General features: G+C 50.8%; 7 protein-coding genes across 7 annotated transcripts; 4 read left to right on the top strand and 3 right to left on the bottom strand.

The window, feature by feature from the left end:
• Positions 1 to 4: 4 nt before the first annotated feature.
• CC1G_00885 (hypothetical protein) lies at positions 5 to 2,006 on the bottom strand (the record flags this gene model as incomplete). The annotated part of the gene is made up of 7 exons (XM_001831286.2): positions 5 to 516; positions 595 to 694; positions 746 to 777; positions 836 to 869; positions 924 to 1,079; positions 1,132 to 1,517; positions 1,569 to 2,006. 7 exons carry the CDS (start codon positions 2,004 to 2,006, stop codon positions 91 to 93), a joined length of 1,572 nt encoding a protein of 523 aa, XP_001831338.1. The 3' UTR covers positions 5 to 90.
• A 427-nt stretch (positions 2,007 to 2,433) lies between these two features.
• On the top strand, positions 2,434 to 3,812 carry CC1G_00884 (endoplasmic reticulum protein; the record flags this gene model as incomplete). Its single annotated transcript, XM_001831285.2, has 5 exons — positions 2,434 to 2,655; positions 2,707 to 2,767; positions 2,829 to 2,858; positions 2,912 to 3,124; positions 3,178 to 3,812. The coding sequence occupies 5 exons, from the start codon at positions 2,434 to 2,436 to the stop codon at positions 3,810 to 3,812; spliced, it is 1,161 nt and encodes a 386-aa protein (XP_001831337.2).
• Positions 3,813 to 4,077: 265 nt separating this feature from the next.
• CC1G_00883 (hypothetical protein) lies at positions 4,078 to 4,373 on the bottom strand (the record flags this gene model as incomplete). The annotated part of the gene is made up of 3 exons (XM_001831284.1): positions 4,078 to 4,139; positions 4,196 to 4,218; positions 4,276 to 4,373. 3 exons carry the CDS (start codon positions 4,371 to 4,373, stop codon positions 4,078 to 4,080), a joined length of 183 nt encoding a protein of 60 aa, XP_001831336.1.
• A 191-nt stretch (positions 4,374 to 4,564) lies between these two features.
• On the top strand, positions 4,565 to 6,543 carry CC1G_00882 (protein phosphatase 2A regulatory B subunit). The gene is made up of 8 exons (XM_001831283.2): positions 4,565 to 4,773; positions 4,854 to 4,951; positions 5,056 to 5,206; positions 5,258 to 5,551; positions 5,610 to 5,774; positions 5,828 to 6,089; positions 6,152 to 6,398; positions 6,458 to 6,543. The coding sequence occupies exons 1-8, from the start codon at positions 4,692 to 4,694 to the stop codon at positions 6,497 to 6,499; spliced, it is 1,341 nt and encodes a 446-aa protein (XP_001831335.1). The 5' UTR covers positions 4,565 to 4,691; the 3' UTR covers positions 6,500 to 6,543.
• Positions 6,544 to 7,565: 1,022 nt separating this feature from the next.
• CC1G_14829 (hypothetical protein) lies at positions 7,566 to 8,378 on the top strand (the record flags this gene model as incomplete). The annotated part of the gene is made up of 2 exons (XM_002910804.1): positions 7,566 to 7,639; positions 7,697 to 8,378. The coding sequence occupies 2 exons, from the start codon at positions 7,566 to 7,568 to the stop codon at positions 8,376 to 8,378; spliced, it is 756 nt and encodes a 251-aa protein (XP_002910850.1).
• Positions 8,379 to 8,491: 113 nt separating this feature from the next.
• On the top strand, positions 8,492 to 10,067 carry CC1G_14828 (hypothetical protein; the record flags this gene model as incomplete). Its single annotated transcript, XM_002910803.1, has 5 exons — positions 8,492 to 8,565; positions 8,617 to 8,708; positions 8,769 to 8,878; positions 8,935 to 8,991; positions 9,042 to 10,067. 5 exons carry the CDS (start codon positions 8,492 to 8,494, stop codon positions 10,065 to 10,067), a joined length of 1,359 nt encoding a protein of 452 aa, XP_002910849.1.
• Positions 10,068 to 10,249: 182 nt separating this feature from the next.
• On the bottom strand, positions 10,250 to 13,589 carry CC1G_00880 (hypothetical protein; the record flags this gene model as incomplete). Its single annotated transcript, XM_001831281.1, has 9 exons — positions 10,250 to 10,414; positions 10,463 to 10,525; positions 10,582 to 10,764; positions 10,818 to 10,964; positions 11,017 to 12,734; positions 12,782 to 12,890; positions 12,938 to 13,189; positions 13,240 to 13,374; positions 13,428 to 13,589. The coding sequence occupies 9 exons, from the start codon at positions 13,587 to 13,589 to the stop codon at positions 10,250 to 10,252; spliced, it is 2,934 nt and encodes a 977-aa protein (XP_001831333.1).
• Positions 13,590 to 14,107: the final 518 nt, after the last annotated feature.

Below are 14,107 nucleotides of genomic sequence, written 5' to 3'. Positions count from 1 at the left end.
ACACTTTGCAATGGAATACGGTCTCAGATGCCATTATCCCGGTAGTTGTATACGATACTGAACTAGGGACAAGATAGTCGCGTCGTGAAGCTAGTGGGAGTATGATCTGACTTTGGAGAACCAGAATGGACGCTCGTTCTTCAGCGGGAACGGGCTAACATCGCCAGTCTCCAAATTGATCGAATCGTACGATCGAATCTCGAGTCTGTTCCACCTTCCAAGAGGCTTGGAGCGGACTTCGAGGGTCATGTCGAAGATGTATCGGGAAGCTTGGGATGCAGTGGTAGCGGCGTTCGGCGCAGATGAACCCATGGCGGCAAAGGTCGAATTGGTCGACACCCCTGGTTGACCAGAGTCAGGTATTGAAGGTGCTGGAGGGGTACGGTAGTTCCTCGAAATGAAAGGTTCGGCGTCGAGCAGGTCCCAATCGGGTAGGGCGTATCGGCCACTTGCGTCCAACAGGTTGACGATGTTCAAGGTCGTGCCTTCCAGATACCAGTTCCCGATGAAAAACCCCTACAAAAATGTCGTCGACGGAAAGATAGTTCAGTAACACAGTTGAATGGAATGGACGCAGGAATATCGAGTTCGAACCTTCATTCGGAGAGTTGGCTTCAGCATGGGGATGACATCTTGAGGGCTGAGTTGCTCGTTGGCCAAAAGGGAAAGGACTTGACCATTTGGGTAGAAGCGCCTGATGGACGGGATTAGCTACTGATTAGGAGCAGAACAGGAAGGGACGTACAAATAGCGATGGTAAGTGATGAGATGACTTCGCTGAATATAGTAGGATTGGCGGTCAGTCACGGTGTCATAAGGGACGAAGGATACATACGCTCATCCAAGCATCCTCGCTTATCCCAGCACGACTAGGGAATGGCCCCTTCAGCTCGAGACAACCAAAGAGAAGTACAAGAACATACACATAATGGCAAGTAGCAATGTACACCCCGTCCATTCGAATTCTTGGGTGTTCAATATAAACGCGTCGAAAGTCCGAATTGTATTTCTCTATGACAGGCAAAAGGTCTTCTATATTTTGCAACTGTGGGGGCTTGTATGTCTTGGTCACTAGGTCACTGTGCGAGCAGTAATGGTTAGCCTCGAACTAGAGCTAAAGGATCACCATACCTCCAGTAAACAGGGTCCAGCGTGAGCAACCGGGCCTTCCTACTGACTGTCGCGAACCGCTCAAGGGAGGTGACATCGAGGTTTCGGAGAATAGCAAACAGCATCTCTGGAGGCAAGATGTTAAGATGTACAGGTTGTTTCTCGTCCTCGGGCTCGAATTGGATATCCGAAGGAAAGCCGGCTGTGATCTTGGCGAGACTGCCTGTCAGGGCCCGCTGCCTGTCGTCGGTCGTGGTCTTGAGCGCTAGCTGCTGCAATCCAGACACGAGTTGCTTCACTTCCGCGGCCTCGGAAGGTGGTAGATGTACTGTCGCTTTCTCCTTATACTCTTGTAACTTGGCCTGTAGTAATTCCTCTCTGTGGTAAGCCCGGTCGACGTGGGGGTCCTACGGAGGTGTTAGTCTGCAACCTCAGTGGATATGAGACCTTGGACCGACCAGACGGAAGGCCTGACGATACAAAATTAAAGCAGTGTCCAAGTCTTGCCGTTGTTCATGCTGGACAGCCTGTTTGTAGACTTGCAGAGCCGCGGACAAGGTGGATGACTTGCCCAGGGCCGATGCCAGCTTTCCGTCCTGGATAGCCGGATGGAGAGGAAGGACCTGCTGCTTCTGTGCGGATCCTCCAGGAACATGAGCACCGGTTGTTAAAGCTCTGATGGGTGGTCGATGATTAGCGTTCCTGGTTGAAAGTTTCGCCTCGGCCTGGCCCTGGGTCTCTTCTGGCTGTTTCCCCTTCTGTTCAGACTGCTCTGCAGCCTTGCGTCGTGCGAGTTCTGCCCTCCATTCTGCTCTGAATCTGGCAAGTTCTTCAGAGTCCTCCGGTTCCTTCGGATTAGGACCTGGAGCCCGAGAGCCCTGGGCTGAGAGTACCATCTACGAAGTAGAGAGTAAAGAAAGTGTCGAGAAACAGTCATCAGTCATCGTAGAGATCCTCGGCACCAGTTGCGGTCACGAGTAACCCTAACCTAATACTTTGATAGTTCCACGTCCGTCACCGCCTCTGGCCCACCGACAACGGTCATCTCTCAATCTTCAGTTACACCTAGCTGCGAGCCGGCGACTGTCGATGGCCATGGAGAGCAACAAGGACGAAGCCCTCCGATGCATCTCAATAGCTCGCAAACACTTCAACGCTGGCAACTTTCCCTCTGCACGCAAGTTCTGTCTCAAGTCGAAAGCGCTGTTCGCAACACCTCAGGCGGATGAACTCTTAGAGGAAATCAATGCTGGGGAAAAGGCTGGAGAGGGGACGTCGAGTTCAACGACAACCCAGACTCAAGAACATCCGTCTGCTGCGGGTATGAAGCATCGACATACGTCGGGGAATTCGAGCTCGACAGCGGGGGAGAAGGCGAAGGCGAATGGGACGGCTGGTGGCATGGGTGGGGAAAAGAGAGAGTATACCCAGGAACAGCTCAGTGTTGTCAAGAGAGTCAGGGCTTGCAAGGTCACAGAATACTACGAGATCTTGTCTGTCAAACGGGATTGTGAAGATGCTGAAATCAAGAAAGCATACCGCAAGGTACGTATGTTCGTGCTACCCGTGCGCTCGTTAATCTAACGGTTTGTGCAGCTTGCTTTGGCGTTGCATCCTGACAAAAACGGTGCCCCGGGGGCCGATGAAGCTTTCAAGTGTGGGTGTATGGTAATAAGTTGTCAGTATCCAAAGCTTATCTGGTGTTACGTTTTCGTCAGTGGTTTCGAAGGCTTTCCAAGTCCTCTCTGGTGAGTTTTGATTCTTTCTTCGCGCAACCTTGCGCTGAATTGTATCGCCATAGACCCGCAGAAGCGAGCGATCTACGACAGCAGCGGCGCCGACCCTGAATCTCGGTTTGGAGGAATGTCATCGTCTTCTCCAAGTTTCTCTACGGCCAGTCCCTTTGCTGGCGGCCATGCTGGCTTCGGTGATGAAATCAGCCCTGAGGAACTGTTCAATATGTTCTTTGGTGGTGGTCCTGGCTTCTCGGCTGGATTCGGTGGGCCAGGTACAGGTTAGTCAGGTTGGGCAGTTGGATGGTTTACCCCAGTCTCATCGTTTCTCTAGCCACGTTCTCGTTCGGTCCTGGAATGACCTTCACCACCAGTAACGGTGGATTTGCGCGACGTCGGGCGGCAGCACCAAACGCCAACGCCAATATGGAGCCACGGTCGCTCCTCATCCAACTTCTTCCCCTTATTCTTCTCTTTGCCTTTTCCATCCTCTCCGCTTTGCCATCTATATTCTCTGAACCTCCCGTCCCCGACCCACGGTTCTCTTTTACCAACACGCGTCAGTATAACGCCCAGCTGGAAACGGGGAAGCTCGGTGTCCCATACTATGTGAACCCAACCGAATTTACAGCCCACCCTGTCATTGGCCCCGAGTTGGCCAAGGCAGGAGTCAAGATTGGCAAACAGGGGGAGGAACTTAAGAGCGGGAAAGAGTCGGACTCGGTGAAGCTTCGAGGGAAAGGAAAGAAGCGCGGTCCGGCTATGACGAAATTCGAGGATAATGTGGAGGGCATCTACACGCACGACCTCAGGGTCCAATGCCACCGGGGAAGGGAGAGGTTGGAACGGCTGAGGGACGCTGAGATTGGAATCTTTGGTATTGGAACGGACTGGGAGAAGGTGAAAAAGATAGAGTCGGAAGTGATACCCAGCTGCGAAGAGCTGAAGAGACTAGGAGTTCTTCGGTAATGTCGTGTAGTCTTAATTTATTTCACGGTATCGGTTCACGCTCGCTATTTGTGTGTTATGCCCAATTACGTTTATAATCGTATCCCTAGAGTACTTGGTTCGTTACATGATTGCATGGGTAGTAAAGGGACGAGGAGGTCTGGGCCGATCTGGAATGTGGACCTGCACGAGTGAGTCGTTAGAGCCCGGTATCGACACCAACAAGGATGGGTGAAAATGACACGAACAGTGGGTGGCAGCTCTCCGCGTTCCGCTCTAAGGATGCTTAGGCTTGGTTCTGCAGACGTTCGCGCTCAAGCTTGAGGTAGTAGGCCTCCTGGCGTTCCACTAGACGGCGCGGTCAGTCTATGTGCTATCTGAAAGCTTTGAAGAGGGTTACTCACAGGACTTCAAGTGGATGCCATACCTGGAAGAGCGGTGAGCAAAAAAGCAACAAGAAAACGAGGCGAGCAACAACACGTACCAGAAGGCATAAGCACCAGTGACTGCAAGACCGAGTGAGCAGCCCATGTCGAGCCAGAAGCGCTTGCGAAGGATTCCAGTGATTGGTGCGATGGGCATTGTTAAAAGGAGCGTTGACGACGACGGAAAAAAAGGAGTTGGTGGTCGTTCCTAACGGTGATGAGAGCAAGGGAAATGTCGGGGCGCGAGTTGGATGGAGAAGGTGATGACAAATAAAAGCAAACACGGGCGTCACGTTTCGACTCGCGCCATTGGACTGTTGGCCTCATTCTACACGCTGTCCACACGCTGTTTCCTCGACCTCGGCGACCAATTCCAATATCTTGACTTTTCCCTAGATTTCGTCTGTACACACCACTCACAGTTGTGAAATCACCGAAAATCGACTCAAACACACCGCTTTGACATCTGAGATTCATGGAAGACCCATCAGGTTCTGGAGGATGGCGCTTTGCCCAATGTTTTGGAGACAAGGGTGAAGTCGAGGATATCACAGAAGGTATGACGATGCTCCTCGACTGTGGCCCTGAACAGATTCTCGTTATCGTCCAAGTTCTGACTTGATCCATTCAATCGTAGCCGACATCATCTCCACCGTCGAATTCGACTCGACAGGAAATTATCTTGCCACAGGAGACAAAGGCGGTCGTGTCGTGCTCTTTGAGAGAAATGAAATGGTGAGCGTCTCGTCGACAACTGCCTCCCACCGCTATCGGATCGCCTCGACCTGCGCTATCTTGACCCCGCATCGTTCTGACCCATTATCTGTCTCAACCCACAGAAAAAGGGATGCGAGTACAAGTTCTACACCGAGTTCCAGTCACACGAGCCCGAGTTCGACTACCTAAAATCTCTTGAAATCGAGGAGAAAATCAACAAGATCAAATGGTGTAAACGACAGAATGCCGCCCATTTCCTATTGTCGACTAATGGTAATTGTTCTCGCCTCTCGGTTTGCTTTCTTGTTTGAATCATCGTTGCAGACAAAACGATCAAACTCTGGAAGGTCTTCGAGAAGTCCCTACGGGTAGTGACCGAGTCCAATCACTTCGATGGTACACGTCCATTACCAGCCCCCAGTTCCGCTCAGCACCTCCGCCTTCCCCGGATGCAGCAGCAAGATAACATCATTGCTGCTGTTCCTCGGAAAGTTTACGCCAACGCCCACGCATACCACATCCACTCTATCTCTGTAAATTCCGACCAGGAGACCTACATCTCTGCCGACGACTTGCGCATCAATCTCTGGAACCTCAACATCAGCGATCAGAGTTTCAGTATGTTCTACTCTAGACGAGTAGGGCAATTCTTTGGTGACTGACACGATTTGATCAGATATCGTTGACATCAAGCCGGTCAACATGGAGGAATTGACAGAGGTCATTACTGCGACAGAATTCCACCCAACCCAGTGCAACTTGTTCATGTATTCGAGCTCCAAGAGCAACATCAAGCTCGCTGATATGCGTGATTCAGCTCTCTGCGATCGACATGCCAAATGTGCGTCAGCCATCCTAACTCCTGGTTGTCATTGTCTGAGACCGGGATTGTAGGCTTTGAAGAGGAGGAAGACCCGTCAACTCGCTCGTTCTTCTCCGAGATCATTTCCTCCATTTCTGACGTGAAATTTAGTCATGATGGGAGATACATTCTCTCGCGTGACTACCTCTCGTTGAAGATCTGGGATATCAACATGGAGTCGCGACCAGTGAAGACGATCCCTATCCACGACCACTTACGTGGCAAGCTTTGCGATTTGTATGAGAACGATTGCATCTTCGACAAATTCGAGTGTGTGTGGGGAGGTGATGACAAGTACGCTCGGCGTTCTAGTTGTTCTCTTTCCTTGATGCTTACTCTTCTCCTCCCTTGCGTAGACACGTGCTGACAGGCTCTTACCACAACTATTTCCGGATATACGACACGGAGACGCTTAATGACGTGGTACTTCAAGCGGATAAATCTGCTTTCAAGCAGAAGAAGATTGGCGGGCCCTTGCCGGGCAACAAGGCAAAGAACGGACCGAGACCAGGTGGATTGAGGGAAGCGATGCAATTGGAGACACTCGATTTCAACAAGAAGATTCTACACGCAAGCTGGCACCCTCGAGAGAATACGATTGCGGTAAGCATCAATTGTTCCGCCTCCCGTTGAGAGTCCTCCTTACTCATCCTCTCTTTTAGATTGCTGCCACGAACAATTTGTTCTTGTACAGTGCTGCGTAATAAACTTCTTGCTGGACAAATTCCGCTGTTACCTGGTTTTACTGGAACATCGACTTCTCTGATGACCTTCGAGCTCTCGAAGCTGGCGACCGTAGTTTACATGTCTTCGTATTAGCCTGGGACGCAGCTCGCGAAAGCAGGCTCACTAATCTGTCCTTCAACGCCCTCCCTCATCCCGCCGTTTGTTCTCCCCCTACCTGCTCTCCAGGTATATCTATTTGCAAACCGCCCTATCTCTACGCCATCAGCCTGTTAATCTCGTTTTTACTCACCCCTTTTTTCTCCGCGCGCGCATACCCTTCTCGTGTTATTTTGAAGCTATTTCCCACCTCCTTTTCTCATTTCCCCCTCCATTTTGAACATTACTTCCCGGGTCCCTGAATAAATTCGCTGAATTTTCTTCCTTACTGGTCTTCGACGTAATACTCACAATCGTTTGGCTATCACATCCCCTTCCACCCTTTTACCATACTTTTGTTTTCTTTCACTCCTTCCGTTCCCTGGCTCGTTAATTTCTCTGGTGGACTCTTTCGTTAGAGGTCTTTTGGGGTTTCCTAGAGTCGGAGGGGGTTGGAAGGGGAAGAAAAGAGAGTGAGTGATCGTTAATGTCTGCCGATGCGTCCTTGGTTTTCTAATTGGATAGGGTTTTGTTTTTTTGTGGGGTGCGGTTTTCTAGATTAAAGAATTTGAAGAAGAACAATAAAGTTTGAATGAAAGACTCTCCGAGAGTGAAATAAGATAGGCAAATCTCTGTATCATACACCATTTTATTTCTTTCTGTTTTTACCTCCATTGGAAGGCGTTTTGGCCCCGAGTACGAGTGGCATAGGAACAGGTATTCATTCACCAGATTGGAATCCAACCCTACTCTGTGTAGGGTAGTGTGAGTAATGTTGATTATTCGAGCTGTAGGAATTGGCAAAGATGGCGTGCGTTTGGAAAGGCATGACAAGGACGGTGTGATACGGATCGGCGGCTCTGCTGAGAAGTAGCTAGGTATTTAGAGGACGCTGCGAAAGCGATCTGAATGTCCTCATTGCTTGCTTCCCACTCACAGTGTGCCAGGATGATTACCCTCTACGATATCAAGAATACCCAGAGACCTCTCATGACCATTTCTCCGTTTTGCTGGAGAGCAAGGTAGAAAAATTCGGTCTCTTCCTCTCGTCGACAGACGACTAATGCTGTGATGGCTAGGTTGTGTCTCAACTATAAAGGGATACCCTACCAAACCGAATGGGTCGACTATTCCAAGATTGAAGAATTCGCGAAAGCCAAAGGGATCCCTCCTACAGGGACGAGGCCGGACGGCTCGCCCCACTACACCATTCCCTTTATTTACGACTCTGATAAGAGCGTATACATCTCGGACAGTTTCCGCATCGCCCAATACCTCGACGAGGCATATCCCGATACCTCGAAGCTCATTCCAGCGGGAACCGGGGCCCTCCAAGCAGGGTGGTCGCAGAGCACAGAACCGCTTAGGATCAAGCTCACGCCTTTGATTGGATGTAAAGGCGTGGAGTATACTTCCGACGAAGCGAGTAGGGAGTCTGGGAAGGAGTTCATACAGAAGGCGCTGAATTTGCCTGATTGGGAGAGTGTTTTGGAACAGGCCAGGCCGGAGAAGCAGGGTTGGAAGGAGGTTGAGAAGGTGTTCAAAGACTATGCCAAGATACTGGACCAGGGGAAGGTTGGAGGGGATTGGGTTATGGGTGAACGGTTTACTTTCGCGGATGTTGTGTTGGCTGCGATGATTCTTTGGACGAGGTCGGCGTGGGGCAAGGAGAGTGAACAGTACAAGCTGATTTTGGGTTGGGACAATGGAAGATGGAAGAGGTACATCGAGAATGTCGAGTCATATACCAATGTACACTAGATATGTTAATCTTCTGCTAAATGCGCATCGTGTCTATACCAGGTACATTGGGGTCCACTGAAGTGGCGTTCAATAGGGGCAGAAGGTAGATCACTGATGGGATCAATTCCAACATGAGGGAGAGCATTGGTGGCTGTACGGTGAAAGCTCTTTCCACCAACCTCAGCTTCACAGAAGCATGGATCAGGTCTGTACGGTGCACGAGTTGTTTAAATTACAGACTAACATTGATATACAGGACTCCTTCCGCTCTCTCCTCAGTTCAGGGGCATCGTCCTCTTCCCGAACTCCAATTGGAAGATCCTGTTCAAAGCCAACCGTGTCCAAAGCGTACGTCCTGTCAGAACTTTACCAACAATATTTTAACATATCTTTCAAGGAAGACTATAGATGCTTCTCAGCCTGCCTTCAAACCGAGGAAGGTGAAGCCGAATGCGGAAAGCAAGTATCGAGATCGTGCGACAGAGAGACGGCTTGGACAGGCCCATGACTTTGCTCATGTACGTTGGGGAAGACAACTCTTTCGTGAAAACCCCTAACAATGATCTGAACGTAGGTCGAAGCTGTATTGAGCGAGTTCGAGAAGCAGGCAAAGGAAGGAAACTCTGCCGACGTGCGTGAATAGTCTGTTCTCCATGCCCTTGTTCACTAAGCGCGGTATAGATTGAAGAAAAGAGAAAGTACCTCGGAGGAGACAGCGAACACTCTGTTCTCGTCAAAGGTCTCGATTTTGCCCTACTGGAACAAAACAAGGCTAGGGCAGCGCTAGCCACCGACGCCGTCGACGATGACAGCTTGGAGCAAGCTTTCAGTGAGGCTTCAAAGCCCAAGAAACGTACGCGAGAAGACCTCCTTCGCGAACTCAAGGAGAAACGAACTGGAGGTGCCGGTGGAGAGGTCACAAGGGAGAAGTCTGCGGAGGAAGAGGCTCGGTTACTTGAAGAGGCGAAGCAGAAGGGCAAGTTCAAACCTATCGGGTTCAAGCCAATTGGAGGGTCCACTGAGGGAAAGAAGAAGAAGAAGGTTAAGGGGGAGGGCAAGGACGGAGAACGGAAGAAGAAGAAGCGGAAGATCGAAAGTGAAGCTGGACCACAGGCGAAAGAGGAAGCAAAGGAAGGTGAAGTTGCACAGCCGACGACTTCTTCTTCCGCTACTCCTGCTCCTCCACCAGAGCCGGAGCCAGAGCCTATAGACGACGACTTCGACATCTTTGCTGATGCAGGGGAGTACAAGGGGCTGGAACTAGATGACAATGATGACAATGATGATGACGAGTCGCCGAAACGGGAGGAGGGTGAAGAGCAGGAAACGGCGCCAGGCAAATGGGTATCTGTGGATGACGACTTGCCTATATTCACCAGGAAGACCTCCGAACCTCCACCGCGTACCGAATCTCCGAAAAGACGTACCGAGTCTCCTGCACGAGAGACCGGTCCTCCCAAACCTGTGCTACCAGAGGATGACCTTGAGGATGGAGAAATGGATGTCGACGAACGACCTGCGCGCCTGGTGCCTCTGGCTAGTTCCACCATCGACGTGAAGGAACTTTTGGAAATGGACCGGGCTTCGACATCATGGAATAAGAACAGGAAAAAGAAGGACAAGAAGAAGAAAGCCGCCGGCGGTGACGATGAAGAGGCACCAGGCAAAGTTTCAGACGCCAAAGTCGAACGCGACTACCAACGGTGAGGTTCTTTCGAGCTCCTTTTACTAAAGCTCACACTGACGAGATGGTGTAGACTAAAAGCCTATACCGATAAAAAGAAGTCATGATGAGGCTGACATGAGTGACCGTAAACTAGCTACTTAAGTAGGAATAATAGTATCGTAAAAATCCACTGAGAATGCATCCATGAGGGAGAGAGATTGGGCTATGAAGAAGACTGGGATTGTCCAGCAAGGATCTTGTTGATCGTGTTCGTCCTTAGAGGGGTATCCGCAAACAAAGCGCGAACCAATCTGACCAATTCGTCGACCTCAAAGTCAACGAGAGCTCCCTCTTCAAAGAGGTATGTGATATCAGCCAGAGAGGCTTCCTGTTTCTCTTTTTAGCGAGGAATTTCCCTGGTGACAGCGGTACTTACCAGAAGCTCGGACATATAGTTGAACTTGAGCCATGATGGAACGTACGCGACCACAAAGGAAGGCTGGGCATATGATGTCGGCTAGGGCCACAAGGAGAAGAATGGATATAGCTACTGACCTGGTTGGGGTCCTCGCTGAACAAACCTTCCACCGAGTTGAATATGCGGCATAATTCACTCAAACGATGCGATTCCACCTCTGTAATGTCAGGTAATGCCACGATATCTTGAAGAGTACGGCTGAGAGCGGTGTCGACGAATCTTCCCAAGGTCTGGTAGTATTTTGTTTTGGAGAGAATAGGCTGGTGGCCAATGGTTCAGCTGAATGAACGCAACACAGAGATGGTCGTCGCACCTTTATCCGCCTAGCCAAATCTTTGATACTCCGTACGACTTGGTTGATGGTGCTTTCGCATTCGTCATAACGATCTTGGTCCATGGTATAAGTGAACCCCTCGCATCCGTCGGAAAGAAGCTGAACGTGCCGACGGCATTCCGACTCCTGCAGTGAGTTCTGTTACTACTGAGAGTGGAACCAAAGAGAAACTACTCACAACTGCATCCTGTAGCCAGCTGTCGGCCAAGACGCCCAAATGCCGCTTGCACTCCTCCAGTCGCTCCTTAAGACTCGCCTGGCCTGAAACTTCCTGCTCCAGCTTCTCGACAGCCTCGCCGAGATAAAGACAGTCATTGGAGAACTGCAATGCACCTTCGATCTTTTGCAACTCAGCCTCCAACTTGACTGGATAGAACGCCTGGTACAAATCGAGGACGGCGGTGGCAGTCTGGAAAAGGGTGGTTCCAGGAGTAGATGTCGTAGCGAACTTGGCAAAGAGGTTGGAGGCGGCAAATTGTTTGCCTTCGGCGATGGCATCTTCGACTGTGCGGACGATCCGGTTCGTGCGTTCCGTGACACGGTATTGCTCGACAGGAGGGTGCACCTTGGTGACAATGGCCGCGGGTTTGGGAGCGGAAGCTGTTCTAGCGCGGCCTTTACCCTGCTTCACCGTCTCTTGGGTGGAAGAAGGCGGTAGCGAAGGCGGAGGTGGTGGCGGTGGAGAGGGAGAAGGGCTATGGTGGAGAGCGCTGCCATTCATTTGTTTCTTCTTGGTTTTGGAGGCAAGCTTCTCAAGGCGTTTAGCAACCTTGGGTGCTTTGGCGGGCACTGGCGCAGGTGCAGATTCTTCCAATTCTGGCGCAGGGTCGCCCCAGGGGTCGTCCCACGGATCGTCACTAGAGGCTTGCTCCCCCGACTCATCTGCTGGAACCGGGTCTTGGTCTAATCCCCATGCATCGTCCGCATCTGGCTCCCCTTCCCCAAGGTCTGGCGTTTCCGATGGAGACGAAGAGCCTTCATGCGTCCCATTAGGCTGCTGCACATCCTCTTCAGTTGCCTCGGTTTCCGGTTCGATGTCGTCGTCAAAGCCCCATCCGTTGTCCACGACTGAGCTATCCTGCAAAGCAGCGTCGTCATCGAGACCCCAGCTGTCCTCCACCTGGGCTCCATTTTCCTGTGGGACGTCGTCGTCGAATCCCCAACTATCCTCCGCCTGTTCCAAGTCCATTTTGGCGTTGGCATCATCGTCAAAGCCCCAGCTGTCTTCTTCGGGGGACGTTTGAGCTTCGTCTCCATTAACTGCAGTGGGGAACGAGGTTTCAACAGACTGCTGTACCTCTGCTAGGAAGGTGGCCGAAGCGGACATAGGCTCCTTAAGTAACGAGCGACAGTTGTCCAGAATGATGTTCCTGCGCTGACGTTCGTAGTGACCGGAGAGGTTGTTGGCCCATTCCTTCAACGGTCGGTCTCGAGCGTCAACCTTCAATAATTTAATGATATACTCTTCCTCGAATTCCACTGCCTGCTTAACCAATTCCAAGAATTGTGGGAGAAGGCCGAATGAAGATGGGAGTTGAGGAATCAAGAACAGGTTCAGGATGCTGGCTGTCAGAGGTTTTGCGAGCGAGCGAAGGAATAGAGATGATTGACTGGGAGGGAGTCTGGGGAAAATATGGGCGTTAATGAAATCGAATATGTGGGCCAGGTTTTCCAGGCGAATTCTACGTGATTCGGAATTCGGGGACGTGGGGATAAGGTTCAAAGCCCGTTCGGTCATGGTCATTCCTTCGCCCACTGAGTAGGGTTGCTGCAGAACGTTTTCAACAAAATAGGTCGTGAGGTGCTTCCGGAAGGTCGATAAATAGTCTTCAAGCGAGTGCAGAGACAGAGAAGTGAGAATGGCCTCAAGCGTTACTGTAGCATCCGAGTTGGGTACTGGAAACGATTAGTCTCGTCAAAGGAAAACATATGTCTGAACATACTGGAAACTTCACTCCGGACAGCCAATCGGGTCGGTTGGATAATGAGGATATTTGAGAGGGCGTCTAAGAGCTGTTCTTCAACCCGTGCTTTCAGTGTTTGCAACTTGTGCTGTGGGCGAATGAGCAGGTACCTCGTCTCTTTCACGAGATGCATACCTTCAAATCTTTCAAGACCACAGCGTTCTCCAATGCCTTGGGAGACGTAGAGCATGTCTTCTCCAGCTCGGAAGACGCTACGACGGCCTCCGGTAACTTTCCAAGTTTGACTAGCGAGAGCAACGAAGTGTACTGCTGCTTGCACTTCAAGAGATGGGCGAGAGAGTCTGCGATGATAGTTGCATCGTTTGCTTGTTGCTGCAATGTAGCGTGGACCTGCAACCTATGCAATGTAGTCGGAAGTAAACCCGACTATTGCAAAGTTAACACGGCAAGAGACTGTACGACTGAGGTGGACATACTGGTGACGATATCTTCTCGTTCAAATCTTCTATCCCCTTTCCCAGTGCCGTAGTTCGTGTCTGAACAGACTTGGAGGTCTCCAACTGGTGCTGGAACTTGGGCAAGTCCTCTTGGATTCGGTCATGAATCCGTGTCTAACCAAGCCATGGTCAAATGATTCTAGTGGAACAACGGCAACGTGGCATACCTTAGTGGCAGATATAGACTCGTCCAGCTCAGTCACCCATGAATTCGCCAAGTTCGCATCCAGGTCTTTGACCAAAGCCTGGTCAATTCGGTTCAGGATCTTGGACGAAACATCTTGCGGAAGCGCCTTCCTTGGGAGATGCTGCGGTATCTCAAACGCCATTAGCCTTGAACGCTATTTCCCTGATTTCTTGACCTTGTTCCAGGGATCCGCTGGCGGTCCAAAGCGGTGACCAGAACGCTGTATGGGTTGGTAGAAAGCCGGGTTTGACGCTGTGACAGCGCAATGGCCCCGCGAACACGTGGACGAAACCGTTGTCATCATCGACCACGACCCGAAATATACATCCTTGACCGCGACCACCAAGCTTCTCAGGTTATTCGTCTTCGACGCCTTTGACGATGCTGGGACGTGCTCTGTTGCTGTTTTCAACGTGTTTGATACTTCATGGTGCGCCTCACGCCCAACAGCCCCTTTACTGATGTTCTTGACACCGTTTCAGCTGCATTCTCAACATATGAACGTGTGTAGCGACCAGCTCAATACAAATACACAGCGCTGAACTGCCGACCTAGATTTATCCTATCTGAAAGCTTTGGAACGACCAGAGGGACCAATACCACGAGATGTATGCCCCGATTTACTTTCGCATATTGCCGCCTTCAGGATTTTGTCTAACG

Source organism: Coprinopsis cinerea, assembly GCF_000182895.1.
Source record: "Coprinopsis cinerea okayama7#130 chromosome 7 map unlocalized cont3.7, whole genome shotgun sequence".
NCBI lineage: Eukaryota > Fungi > Basidiomycota > Agaricomycetes > Agaricales > Psathyrellaceae > Coprinopsis > Coprinopsis cinerea.
Note: the sequence above shows the minus strand (reverse complement) of the source record. Positions and strands in the feature narration are given on the sequence as shown.

Coding starts and splice junctions, on each gene's coding strand:
- CC1G_00882 (XM_001831283.2), top strand. CDS start 4,692: ATGGAAGACCCATCAGGTTCTGGAGGATGGCGCTTTGCCCAATGTTTT. Junction 5,775..5,827: donor CTGCGATCGACATGCCAAAT/GTGCGTCAGCCA, acceptor CCGGGATTGTAG/GCTTTGAAGAGGAGGAAGAC. Junction 6,090..6,151: donor GTGTGGGGAGGTGATGACAA/GTACGCTCGGCG, acceptor TCCCTTGCGTAG/ACACGTGCTGACAGGCTCTT.